We start from the raw sequence: 12,587 nt of genomic DNA, 5'->3' as shown, positions 1-12,587 counted from the left end.
TTATGTATATTTAAAATATACCAATGAAATTAATTAAAAAAATCTTCCATGGAAAAATGTAATGCAAGGAAATATACAGGAGAAAGGAAATACATTTTCCACTGAGAAATAAAAGATGATAAGGTGTTAATTTTGTAGGGTTCGGGTCTGTGACCACGTGAGAAACATCATCCCAACTCAACGTTCCAGATTGTCCTGAGCAGCACCAAGGGGCGCACTGGGCCTGGGTGCAAGGACACCCGGGAGGAGAGGGTGCATCCAAGAGCTGCAACTGCTGGGCGCCAAGAGCTGGCACAGTGGGAGCTGCGGCTTCCCCGGCCCCCCAGGTCTCAGCAGGTTCGGCGACTCCATGTATACTTACAATTCTCTGCGGAAGAAAGAAGAATGAAACTGCTGAACAGATGCAGCGGATGACATGGAAAGTGACTTCTGCAGAGCGCCCTGCAGCCACACTGGCTCAGGGTTTCACAGCAGCTGAGTCTGGCGGTGCCCTGGAAGCCAGGGCTTCACGCATTCCACAGGGCCTCCAATGTCTCTGTGGCTGAGTTGGCAAACATCGCTGCAGACGGAGCTCGCACCTGTGATGCCACAATCTCTTGTGCTTTGTCCACCTGCCGAGCGTGACTTCCATGGAGCAGGGACCATGTAGAAGCCTGAAGAAGGGGCCAGGGCCTCTGAGACATCAGAACCGGTAAGGGTTCTGGTTTGGAATATGTCAGACAGTGCGACCATATACACACAAAGGTGCCTGAGTGTAGGCTAATTCAGTATTTAGGAGGAGCATTCACCTGGAAATCTCAGGCGACCCAGTTGAAGTGGTACCTCCTTTACGTGGCCATTCTTGGAGAAAACGGTGTTTTTGATCTTCAAGGACATCTACAGATGGTTGTGAACTGATTCTCCAGCTAGACTCTATTTCTTACAAGCAGTCAGGCCCACATCTGATTTATGTCTTCGGAGGCCTCTCCCTTGGCATGTATATGCCTCACCAGTGTCAGGCATTTACTAAACAGTTACGAATGAAACCTGACAAGACATGCCAGGGTTACTGTAGTAACTTCTTTTAAAGGGGAAATACATTTTCCACTGAGAAATAAAAGATGATAAGGTGTTAATTTTGTAGGGTTCGGGTCTGTGACCATGTGAGAAACATCATCCCAACTCAACGTTCGAGATTGTCCTGAGCAGCACCAAGGGGCGCACTGGGCCCGGGTGCAAGGACACCCGGGAGGAGAGGGTGCATCCAAGAGCTGCAACTGCTGGGCGCCAAGAGCTGGCATTTTCCACTGAGAAATAAAAGATGATAAGGTGTTAATTTTGTAGGGTTCGGGTCTGTGACCATGTGAGAAACATCATCCCAACTCAACGTTCGAGATTGTCCTGAGCAGCACCAAGGGGCGCACTGGGCCCGGGTGCAAGGACACCCGGGAGGAGAGGGTGCATCCAAGAGCTGCAACTGCTGGGCGCCAAGAGCTGGCACAGTGGGAGCTGCGGCTTCCCCGGCCCCCCAGGTCTCAGCAGGTTCGGCGACTCCATTTATACTTACAATTCTCTGCGGAAGAAAGAAGAATGAAACTGCTGAACAGATGCAGTGGATTGAATGCAAAGTGACTTCTGCAGAACGCCCTGCAGCCACAGTGGCTCAGGGTTTCACAGCAGCTGAGTCTGGCGGTGCCCTGGAAGCCAGGGCTTCACGCATTCCACAGGGCCTCCAATTTCTCTGTGGCTGAGTTGGCAAACATCGCTGCAGACGGAGCTCGCACCTGTGATGCCACCATCTCTTGTGCTTTGTCCACCTGCCGAGCGTGACTTCCATGGAGCAGGGACCATGTAGAAGCCTGAAGAAGGGGCCAGGGCCTCTGAGACATCAGAACCGGCAAGGGTTCTGGTTTGGAATATGTCAGACAGTGCGACCATATACACACAAATGTGCCTGAGTGTAGGCTAACTCAGTATTTAGGAGGAGCATTCACCTGGAAATCTCAGGCCACCCAGTTGAAGTGGTACCTCCTTTACGTGGCCATTCTTGGAGAAAACGGTGTTTTTGATCTTCAAGGACATCTACAGATGGTTGTGAACTGATTCTCCAGCTAGACTCTATTTCTTACAAGCAGTCAGGCCCACATCTGATTTATGTCTTCGGAGGCCTCTCCCTTGGCATGTATATGCCTCACCAGTGTCAGGCATTTACTAAACAGTTACGAATGAAACCTGACAAGACATGCCAGGGTTACTGTAGTAACTTCTTTTATCATAATATTTTATTGGAGTTCCAATGTCTTAATAGGTAAGTGACTGTTTATGGAAACAGAGAACGGCAAAACTTATTCAGTCCAGTTTTTGGGCTTTGCAGTGTAAATATCTGCAAAACTGTGCTTGTGTGCTCATGCCAGCACATATATGTACATACCTTAATTCAAGTGTTTCCTTTTCTACATAATTTTGCATTTCACTAAGTGTAACTTTATGAAAAGAATGCTTCCTCTGCTTCCATACCAGATTTTGGAAGGTGACTATCATGTCCATAAGGTTTTATAGACTTGTTAGCAAGTATTAATGACACTGTAAATCATAGTATAATACTATATATCAGGAAGCTTATGAAGAGTACAACATTAATGCCAAATCATTAAGAATATTTCAGGAATTTCCTACTTCAATTGAGATAACTAGAAAGTTGAGGTGCACTAGTTTTTTAGCATTAATTTTGCCACTGAGAGCTTTGAACTTGCTGTTTGAATTTCCTTTAATAAAATTTTCCTTTGAATTTCCTAATAAAATTTGGTTATTGTGGGTCTATTAGTCACTGTATTTAAACAATATATTGATTTTTAAATGTCCTCACAGAAAAACACAATACAAAAATTGATTTCAAATATAGCCTGTCTTCCCATTTCTCATTTATATAATGCATTTCTTTAGAAAAACATACAGAATTCGATCTTTTTTAAATTTCAGAAATCTAATGTCAGATGATCAGTGATCAAACCAGTCATGATTTCTACATCCTGCCATTATTTTTCAGACATAAATAAAACCCCTCTAATGTTTAAGATATTTTAGAATAATTAATAGTTTGGGTCAAAGCAAGACAAAGATTCAGGAAGTAATTAAGTAAACTGTTTTTGGGTGGTGGCCCTGTGGCCTCACATGCTATAAGCACACACACTATCACTGAGGTACAATCCCAACCCAAGTGAGCTTTATACAGCTCAGAAGTAAGACTTGGCTGCCTACCTCACAAGGGCAAGGACCCGGAGTTTGATCCCTGGTACCCACCCTCCAAAATGGACTTGGGTGAAAAAAAGAAAGAAAAGACATACTCTCTACTATTTGACCTGGCAAAGTTATTTCATGTTTTCGTTCTGTCATAGGTACAAAGGGGATCATAAGAGTATGCACCTCTCGGGGTAATTTTGGAAATTACATCACGACTTGACCGTAGCTGTTAAAGTAGGAACTATAACGTGACGGGGAGGGCGCCCTGCTATGGGTGCGTGCTTCCCGTCCCCTCCCTGCACACGCCCTTGGCTGCCGAGGCCACAGGGTGTCCTGGTTGACATGGCAGACTCTGAGGACAAAAGCGAGGAAGTTCAATTCCTCTTCCTCCTTAGCATTATAGGTGTGCAACACCACACCAAGCACACAGTGTTTTATATCAGGGGTTTGAGCATCCCTGGATATTGGTATCTGCAGGGAGTCTTGGATCCAACAGCATGAGACACAAGGGATGACTGTGGATCTTTTGTATGACTCTTAAATTCTCCTATAGAGAGGGTAGAGTTTATTTGACAGCATAACGAGTTCACTGTAGTTGGTATGTAGTGTTCCAGGTAGGGGACAATTGGAGATGAGGCTGAGAAAAAAAGGCTAGATCCGGAAAGGACTTGTAAAGCCATGCGCAGGATTTGATTCTAAAGGCAGAGGAAACCAACAGAAAGTTTTAAGTATACACAAATAGATTTGAGCATTACAAATGTCACGCCAGCTATGGTCTGGAGAATGGACAAAGGCGGCCAAGAGTGAGAGACTGAAAGTCTCCAGGGTTTCCTGACTCAGAAAATACCTCCTGGAAGGCAGAGACCGCAGAATCTTGGGTACACACATGAACACCTAGCCCAGTGCTTTTTATAGACTCAGCATAACAGGTGTTTAAAGGTGTGTGGTAGTCCTAAAACAAAGACATTTATGAAAGAATACAAAATTACCTTAAATTTATCAGCAGAGAAATGAAATCTGACCACTTCATACTTTAGTATTTTCCTACTTGAAAATAAGCATGTCATGTGCATATTTTGGGAATGTGGTAGCAGTGGCACTGTTCTTTTTGAGCATATATGACACGCAATATCATGACACCACAGACTAGTCAACAAGGTGTTCCCTAGCCTTCCTCCACCCAACTCCATGCAGCTGGGTAGAGACTGCAGACAGCGGTGAGACTATCATCAGCAGGTGCCACTTAATCTTAATTGTCCCTCTGACTGGAGTAAGAGACTTCAGGGACATGAGTGGATCAGGGGTCACAGTCATCAGTGGTGCAATTCTTGAGGCTACAGGGGTGGGGCAGCCCAAGCCCTCTAGGAATTCACATCTTACTACTCTGTGCCTGGATGCCAGGCATGGAGTTGAAGGACTTAATGATTGTCCTGCTGAGTTTCAGTATGGCTCTGATCTGATTATTTTCCATTCCCCTACTCTGCCCTTTCGGTATGGGAATGTTTACTCTGCGTCTCTGTACCTCTGCCAAGCCCTTCTTCTAAAATGTGTCTGTGTTGGAGCTAGCTGATCATGGACTAAACCCCCTGAAACTGTGAGCTAAGTAATCCTCTTCACCTTTAAATTGTGGGTGTCAGGTATTATTCCCCAGCAACTGGAAAGATTACCAATTTATAGCAGCTGTATAAGAAAAAGTAAAGAAACCATCCGCTGGTTCCAAGGACTGAAAACCCGCATAGCTCCAACAGACACTCAGTGGGATGTGCAGGGGGCAAAGAACACAGACGCTAAACCTGGGTGTATTCTACAGGTCCAGTTTGTAACTGAGTCCAAGAGGAAAGCTCTTGGTGGTGCTAGCTCCTCGGATCAAATCTCACAGTCAGGAAAAACAGCTGAGGCAGAAGTAAAATGGGGCAGAATGTTCAGGAAGAGGAAAGAGAAGGTCAAGATGACATGAGGAGAAGGAGGTTGCAAACATGAGGCCAGAATTTGGATCAGTTTCTAAAGACAACAGAAGAGAAAATGCTAAAGCCATAAAACTAGAAAGCTGTACCATTTCAAGTCTCTCTTCTAATGGAAAAAAAAAGAGCCTTATTTCACTTGAAAAAGTGAGCAAGATAAAAGCAATGCAAGGGAATTTTATACAAAATTATCAGAAAGGAAAAAAAAAAGGTGCTCATAGACTATTAGTACTACATAAAAGTAAAGCTACCAAAATGAAATCTGTATCTAGAAGGAGCACAAAAGAAGAAACATGACAGACAAAATATGAAAACATAATAAAACATGGAAAAGGCAAAGGATCAAAACATTAAAGTAGGGAATTAAAAAGATTAATAGCTACAGATGACAGACAAAGAAGGTTCAACACACATACAATAGAAATTTATAATAAAACAAAACTAAAGAAGTGAAATGAAATAAATATAATCGGAGAAAATATTCAAATTTATTTTTAAAACAATGAAAACTACCTACTGAAAGAGCATTCATCCCATGGGGGAAAAACACAATGATTAATATCAGAATATAATCAAGTCAAACTCTTAAGTTTAAAGAAAAGGATAAAAACACTGGTACCCAGGCAAAAGTAATTTAAACATGAGAGAAAAATTAGACTGCATCAGACATTGAAAGCAAGGTTTTCAGACAGCTAATAAAGTATTTAATATAGGAAAAACAATTTGAGTATCAGAGAGTCCATTGGGCCAAAGTCACACTGAAGTAAACAGGGCATGGAAAAATAGCCAATAACACTTTGAACCTTGGGAAAAATTGTTTGAATAAGCTTTTCTAGAGAAATCAAGAGAAGAATAAACTTCACATAAAGAAAAACAAGAGAAGCACTGATTTAATATTCACAGAAACAGAGGGGGAGAGGAATTCATAAATCTAAGACAATTTAAGAGATAAAACAACAAAATAATCCAGGAAATGTGACAATCACTTAGAAATATAAATATTCAAGCATATTAGGAAGTTGTTTTTGTCATACATGTGATGATACTGCAATTGTATTATTGTGTTTTTGTTTCTACTTTCACTTAAAAAAACTGGTTATACAAATGAATGGGGTTCCTCCTGGCAGATTCACATGTGCACATAAATCTTGGATCGTTTTCACGCCCCATCACCCCTTACCCCACTCTCCCCTTAGGTTCACACTTTTGGGGAGTTTTGATGCATATATTTTAATCATATCTTCCCATTACCTACCCTTATATTTCTTTTCCTTCCTCTTCTCCCTCTGTCTAATGAGGTCTCCCTTCTACTTTCTTGTTGTCGTTTTAAGATTTCACATATTTGAGAGAACATGCACTCTTTGTCTGAGTCTGGTTTATTTTGCTCAAGATGATGGTCTTCAGATTCATCCTTTTCTCTGCAACTGATAAAACTTTACTCTTCTCTATGGCCGAACAACAATCCATGGTGTGCATTTCCCAAGTATACTCTGTCCGTTCACCCACTGATGGCATCTATGCTGGTTCCATATCTTGGCTATTGTGAATCATGCTGCGATAAATGTAGGTGTTGGGCATCCCTATAGAATGCTAACTTTAACTGCTTCACACACATAATGGCATAGCTGAATCAATTGGTAGCTGCATTTTTAGGAACATCCATACTGATTTCCATGATGGCTGTACTAATTTACATTCTCACCAGCAGTATGGAAAGTTTTGTTTTTTCTTCATATTCTCACCAGCATTGGTTTATTTTCTCTTTCTTTCCCCTCCCTCCCTCCCTCCCTCTCTCTCTCTCTCTCTCTGTCTCTCTCTCTCTCTCTCTCTCTCTCCATTCTTGATGATAGCCATTGTTGCCTAGCGAGATGGAATCTCAATGTAGTTTTGCTTTGCTTTTCCCAAAGGGCTACCAACGTTGAGCATACTTTACCAACTCATTGGTCATTTGTACCTCTTCTTTTAAGAAATTTAGGTTTAACTCATTTGTCCATTTATTGGCTGGTCTATTTGGTGCTTTGGTGTTAAGTTTTTAAGATGCAGTTAATTCTTAGAGGAACAGACTGACATATTTCAGTTGAAATAATACGACAGATGAGGCTTGGGGTTGGATCAGGTGGGGGCAGAGATGAAACACGTTGTCCACACATTGATACACATCTAAGCCAGTTCACACATTCATTAAGTTTACATATTTCCCTGGACGTAATGAAATTTTGGTAACTGCTAAAAAGACTGCTTTTCCTATCCTGACAATACATATCTAAAAGAGTATCTCTTAGAACTTTAAGACCACCAGTTATAAAGATATTATAACATTTTCCAGCTTCAGTGAAAAAGACTCTTCATAATTTTCCTGGGTCCAAATTTAAAATACAATTAAGTTATCCATAAAGTCATATAGTCAGTATTCAGCACTGCACTGCAACCTGATGTAAAAAAGAATACAAAAATCTTTATCTGAGCTTTATTGTCCTTAGAAAGGATAATGCAGTTTTTATTCCATCTTTCTAATTAGTAATTTAAACATATGTTCAGCATTTAACTCTAAATGTTTGCCTTTTCCCCAAGCTCGAAGACAGCTGTCTAAGATTTGAATGCCAGAAAACATTTAAATATCAACATCTGTTGAATTATGTTAATTTAGTGTAATATAATTGGGCATGAGTTGGAATTGATCAGAAGTATATGAAATAAACAAAGGTAAACTCTCCCACCAATATCTTGGTATACAAATAAAATCACTAAGGAATGATAAAAAATATTTACTTTTAAAGAGAAATGGTAAAAGAAAAACACTACTATAAAGAAACTGCTTTTAAAAACTCTATGGGACAATATTTGTTATTTTTAAATTAATCTAAAAAATGAAAGGAAATGAAAATTAGCTAAAATGAGTGATACTTAAGTGTTTAATATTTGAATATTTTGTACACTGCTTAAGTAAAACATTCTAAGATTATATTTATATGTGCATCAAAATTTTAGATCCCAAGATAATATCTGTTATACTATGAGCAGTAACTGAGTAGATATGCTTTCAGTTCTGTAGACATTAAACAGCGTTTTAAAACTGAAAGTATTTTCCGTATATTTCAGTGGCAGATGAATTTGCCAGGCTCATTCTGGGGTCTGTATAATATGAAGTATCAAGCAGCAGCATCTGTTTATTGCTTTGCTGATTTAAAATATTAATTTTTACAGGAATTCTCTTATTAATAAGCGAGGGCTGCTTGTCTGTTTGGGGAAGTGTGCCGGCACGTCCACACGCCATGTGCATGCACAGAGCCCCGGATGTCCCCATAATGAAGTTGTAATGCAGGCCGCAGTGGTGATACAAGCTGTTGTGCCCCTTAATCATTTCCTTGGGGAGCCGTCTCGGGAGGTAAAGGTTAGCTCTGTGTCCGTGCCTGCTTAATCACGGCCCCATTTGGGAGAGAGCCAACTGCGGAACAGACACCTGTCCTTAAGGAAATGGCCTCAGATCACAAATTCATTTTAGCTAAGGGTCACTGCAACAGCTTACACATGCTAACGATTTTTCGTCATTAGTGACCATGGACAGATTCCGCTGCAATCCCGAGGCCGGGAGGAGGCTGTGCACACTTCTAAGCATTTGAAAATACCCAGCTCTTCCGATAGATGCAAAGGAGATAAATGGAGCCTCACAAAGGAGTGGATGTTTCCCTCCCATATTATTTGCCACATACTGGACCCATTACACAGTTCCAAATGGCAAATTCCTTTTCTTCCTGTGTGGGTTCATCACATTCAAGAGAAAGGCCACCTCTCAGAATTCTAATTGGCTGATAACTAATTTTAGTTAGCAAAATCACAACTTTAAAATAATACTATAATCATTAATTTTAAATCTTGGCAAGAAAGGTTAGGCTCTCGGATGCCAAAAGGACAGGAGGCATGAGAACTGGCAACTTGAGGCCAGTGTGGTTTTATGAAATACAATAATTTGGTCGTATAGTGTAAAACAGACCAATTAAATCCCTTAAAACCCATTTTATGTTGTACATGTGGAACGATTCCAATTACTGTGCTCTTACTCAAGTATTTCTACACCTACAAGTTATTCAAATGTTCTTTTTAATTAGAATACATATATAATTAAAAGTATTCCAATTAAACAAACATGGGATGCATACATTCTAATTAAAAGCGATGTGTGAGTATTTTCTAGCAGTTCATTCATACACATACAAGAATGAATCAAAATAATTTAAATTTTCTTTTCTCTCTGAAAGGCTAGGCAAACTCATTTACAACAGTGAAATTTAATGCTACTTTTAACTTTGAAGAGAAAACACTAGAAAATCCTACAAGGCTGTAAAGTGAGTACTTAAAAGCAGTTCCAAGACAGTATTTTGGATACACAAAATGTGAAATGTCAACTGACAACTTATTTTAGAATACAGTGTTGAATTATTATAGTTTTGATGACAAAAAGGTTTTAAAATCTTACACTTACTGCTGGTATAGATAACATTTCCTCTGAACAATTAAAATACAACATTATTTACTTCGGTTGATATGTCAATTTTGTTGCTGCGTTCCTGTGAAAGCCACAATAAACAAACCTAGTCCATGTCATTATGCTGAACTCCAGTCTAATGAACAGTTATCCTATTCCAATTTACTAACAGCTGCTCAAAAATGTAGTAATTAATAGTTTCATTTATTTTTGGCAAACCTGCAGAATGACAAATAGTTTTGTATCTGTTGCAAATTAGGTCTCCTTCCTAAATAAAGGACAGTAGGGGAAACAATGAGCAAATAGAGCCATTGAACATCTTTGGAGCTTTAGAAGATCAAATACGGAGCAGCTGCAGTTCTGTCTATTACATTTGCAACAAAATACAGCAATCTGTGTCCTCGTATGGAAATGAGTGTTGGGTACGACTGTCAACAGGGGCATTCTCTTTACTGCGGGGAAGGACGACATGGGAGAAAGTGTGTGTGTGTGTGTGTGTGTGTGTGTGTGTGTGTGTGTGTATGTGTGTGTGCATCTCGGATTAGATCTATTGTCTTTTTGTTCATTTTAGGAGTTTTGTTTATCAGACAAGGTCTCGCTATGTAGCCCAGGCTGGCCTCAAACTCGCAGTGATCTTCCTGCCTCAGCCTCCCAAGTGCAGGCATTATAGGTGTGCGCCTCCACGCTTGGCAGAGGAGGACTTGTTTATTTACTTAAAAATAATGGTCAGGGAAGATGATGATAAAAATGTTTATTTCTTCCTTCTTACTATTAAGAGATAACAGAAACTAGAGGATAATATACAAGGATTATCAAAACATTTGTTTTTGGACGTGAATAAGAAGTGAACAAACGAATTTGTAAAATATACTATAAAATTAAGTAGAATATCAGCAATGAAAATGTTTTTACTTAATTTCAAATTACATGCTAGATTATTAGTTGATTTTTCCTATGTGCTTTGTAAGAGTAAAGGCCAAACTCACACAAGCTAGGAAACCGGGAAAATGCTGACCCACAGCCTAAAAGATATCAAAAGATCTTGACAGGCTCCAAATAGTTAAAGGCAGTGACCACCATCCACCAGGCTAGCTGCATGGATTTCTACAGCAATAAAGAACAATCATGAGCATGAAAATGTCTCCACAGTAGGATTCTTCAAGAACAACACATGACTTAGTATTAGGAATTAAGGCAGGGATGGCCAACCTTTCGGAGCTGAGTGCCTGAACTGCAACCACAAACCCATTTATTTATCGCAAACTTCCAACACTGCAATTGAACCTGAATACCGAGGGTTTAGTTACAAAAAACAGCTGTTATCAGCTGCTTGGCTGCTGGGGCTTCCTGGCTCATGTGCTGACAGAGGGCTCTGCGCGCCCGCAGCCGTAGGTTCCCCACCACTGGTTTAAGGCACCCACTGAACTGACTTTCCATTTGGGGAAACTGATGGGCCACTCTGGTGCTAACCAAGGTTTCTGACACAAGAAACTGTGATTATTCAACTGTAGCTCGAAATGATGTGAAGACAAAAGCAAGGTATTTCTAATTTTGATTTAAATGCTGAAATTAAAACAAAACCAATTGGATATTGCAGGACATTTTTCCAGGTGTTCCTGGACCAACCCAGCTCTCCCCACTTTCTTGCTTGTAGCTCTCCAAAGTACTTGCAGAATGTGCCAGGAATGTGGCATTGAGAGGAAGGGAAGGACCAACAGGAACAAGCTGGACTCCTCTCCGTCTTCCCTGGACACAGGATGTCCATGCGTGCTTTTGTGGGCATCATTCAGGGTCCTGGGCAGTGGGGAAAACCCACACCCCTCCAGGCCACTTTCTGGAGCCTGAGGGCCCCGCTTCAAGCGACCCTGGCTTCTTTGTCTCTTGCCCCTTGTCTGTACGTAATAAATTGACTTCATACACCTTGTTGGGAGTGCTCATGCTTTGCCTCACTGGCCCGGATAAGTTGACAACCAGTGCACAGGGACTGCCCGCAGATACTGGGTCGGGCACTTAAAAAGGATGCGTGCTGGAGAGGTACATCTGATGCCACTAACGATCCGGCCTGAGAACACCCAGACGCGCTGTCCCCAGGGGGAGCTGCCTGCGTTGCTTCATCAGCAAGTTGACTGCATTCAATAATCAAAGTTCACGCCTGTTGAATTATTCCATTTTGAAAGTGACAGATGATAGCTAGTCTGTTTGAAAAATAACAATTAAATGCTTTCATGATTGATTTATTGAAAGACTTCTGTGCCCTCCTGAGTTTGTATTTATGTTTTTATGGTTTTAAGGCAAGTAAAAAACAAAACAAAAAAATGACAACGTGGACGAAACTCTGTGACACTCGTGAAATATTAGATTGGAGACAGAATGCAAAAAGACTAAGATGAGACTTCACAGTGGGAAAATGAGCACAGGACATCAGACAAATGGAAGAATGACTGGAAAATAAGACCCCTCAGGGAAGCCAAGTGCTGCGGCGCGTGGCTGCAGTCCCAACTAGTGGGAAAGTGGAGGCAGGATTGCTCAAGCAAGGAGGTCAAGGCCAGCCTGGGCACTGCAGTGAGGTCCTGTCGCACGCACACACACACAGGTGCGCTCGCTAAGGTTCTATCATTTTAATTACACAGAAGCATCAGATGGGAATGAATAAGCAACAGGTACCAGAACGCTGAAAAACATGACAGGAAACATGTAACTAAAAGGCCCATCACACAAAATCTTGAGCAGCACATCGGATAAACACATGAGGACAATGAGATGATGATTTTTTCATGGAAGTCACTCTCGGAAACATTCTACCACAAGGGGCCCTTGGGAAACCAGAGTAAACAACTTAGAGGAGCATCAGCTTGTTTCTCTCCCCAAACTCTGATGAGCGCATCCAGTAGGAAGCAAAAGTTACGGCTGTTTACAGTGAGTGC

The 12,587-nt window shown here is 41.1% G+C and overlaps 1 protein-coding gene across 5 annotated transcripts in view; it reads right to left on the bottom strand.

Annotated features, from left to right (window-relative positions):
• Nucleotides 1-12,587, bottom strand: part of Gpatch2 (G-patch domain containing 2) — a 162,652-nt gene that overhangs the window by 21,991 nt on the left and 128,074 nt on the right. Inside the window, exon 9 of one of the 5 annotated variants that reach the window (XM_033762036.1) lies at nucleotides 11,110-11,858. The exons of the other annotated variants lie outside the window; for them this stretch is intronic. Within the exon in view, the coding sequence (XP_033617927.1) occupies nucleotides 11,810-11,858 (49 nt within the window). The 3' untranslated portion in view covers nucleotides 11,110-11,809. Of the gene's footprint in view, nucleotides 1-11,109; nucleotides 11,859-12,587 lie in introns of those variants that run through there. 5 annotated transcript variants of the gene reach the window in all.

Source organism: Fukomys damarensis, unplaced genomic scaffold (assembly GCF_012274545.1).
Source record: "Fukomys damarensis isolate Sample0158 unplaced genomic scaffold, DMR_v1.0_HiC HiC_scaffold_11, whole genome shotgun sequence".
NCBI classification, from domain to species: domain Eukaryota; kingdom Metazoa; phylum Chordata; class Mammalia; order Rodentia; family Bathyergidae; genus Fukomys; species Fukomys damarensis.
Note: the sequence above shows the minus strand (reverse complement) of the source record. Positions and strands in the feature narration are given on the sequence as shown.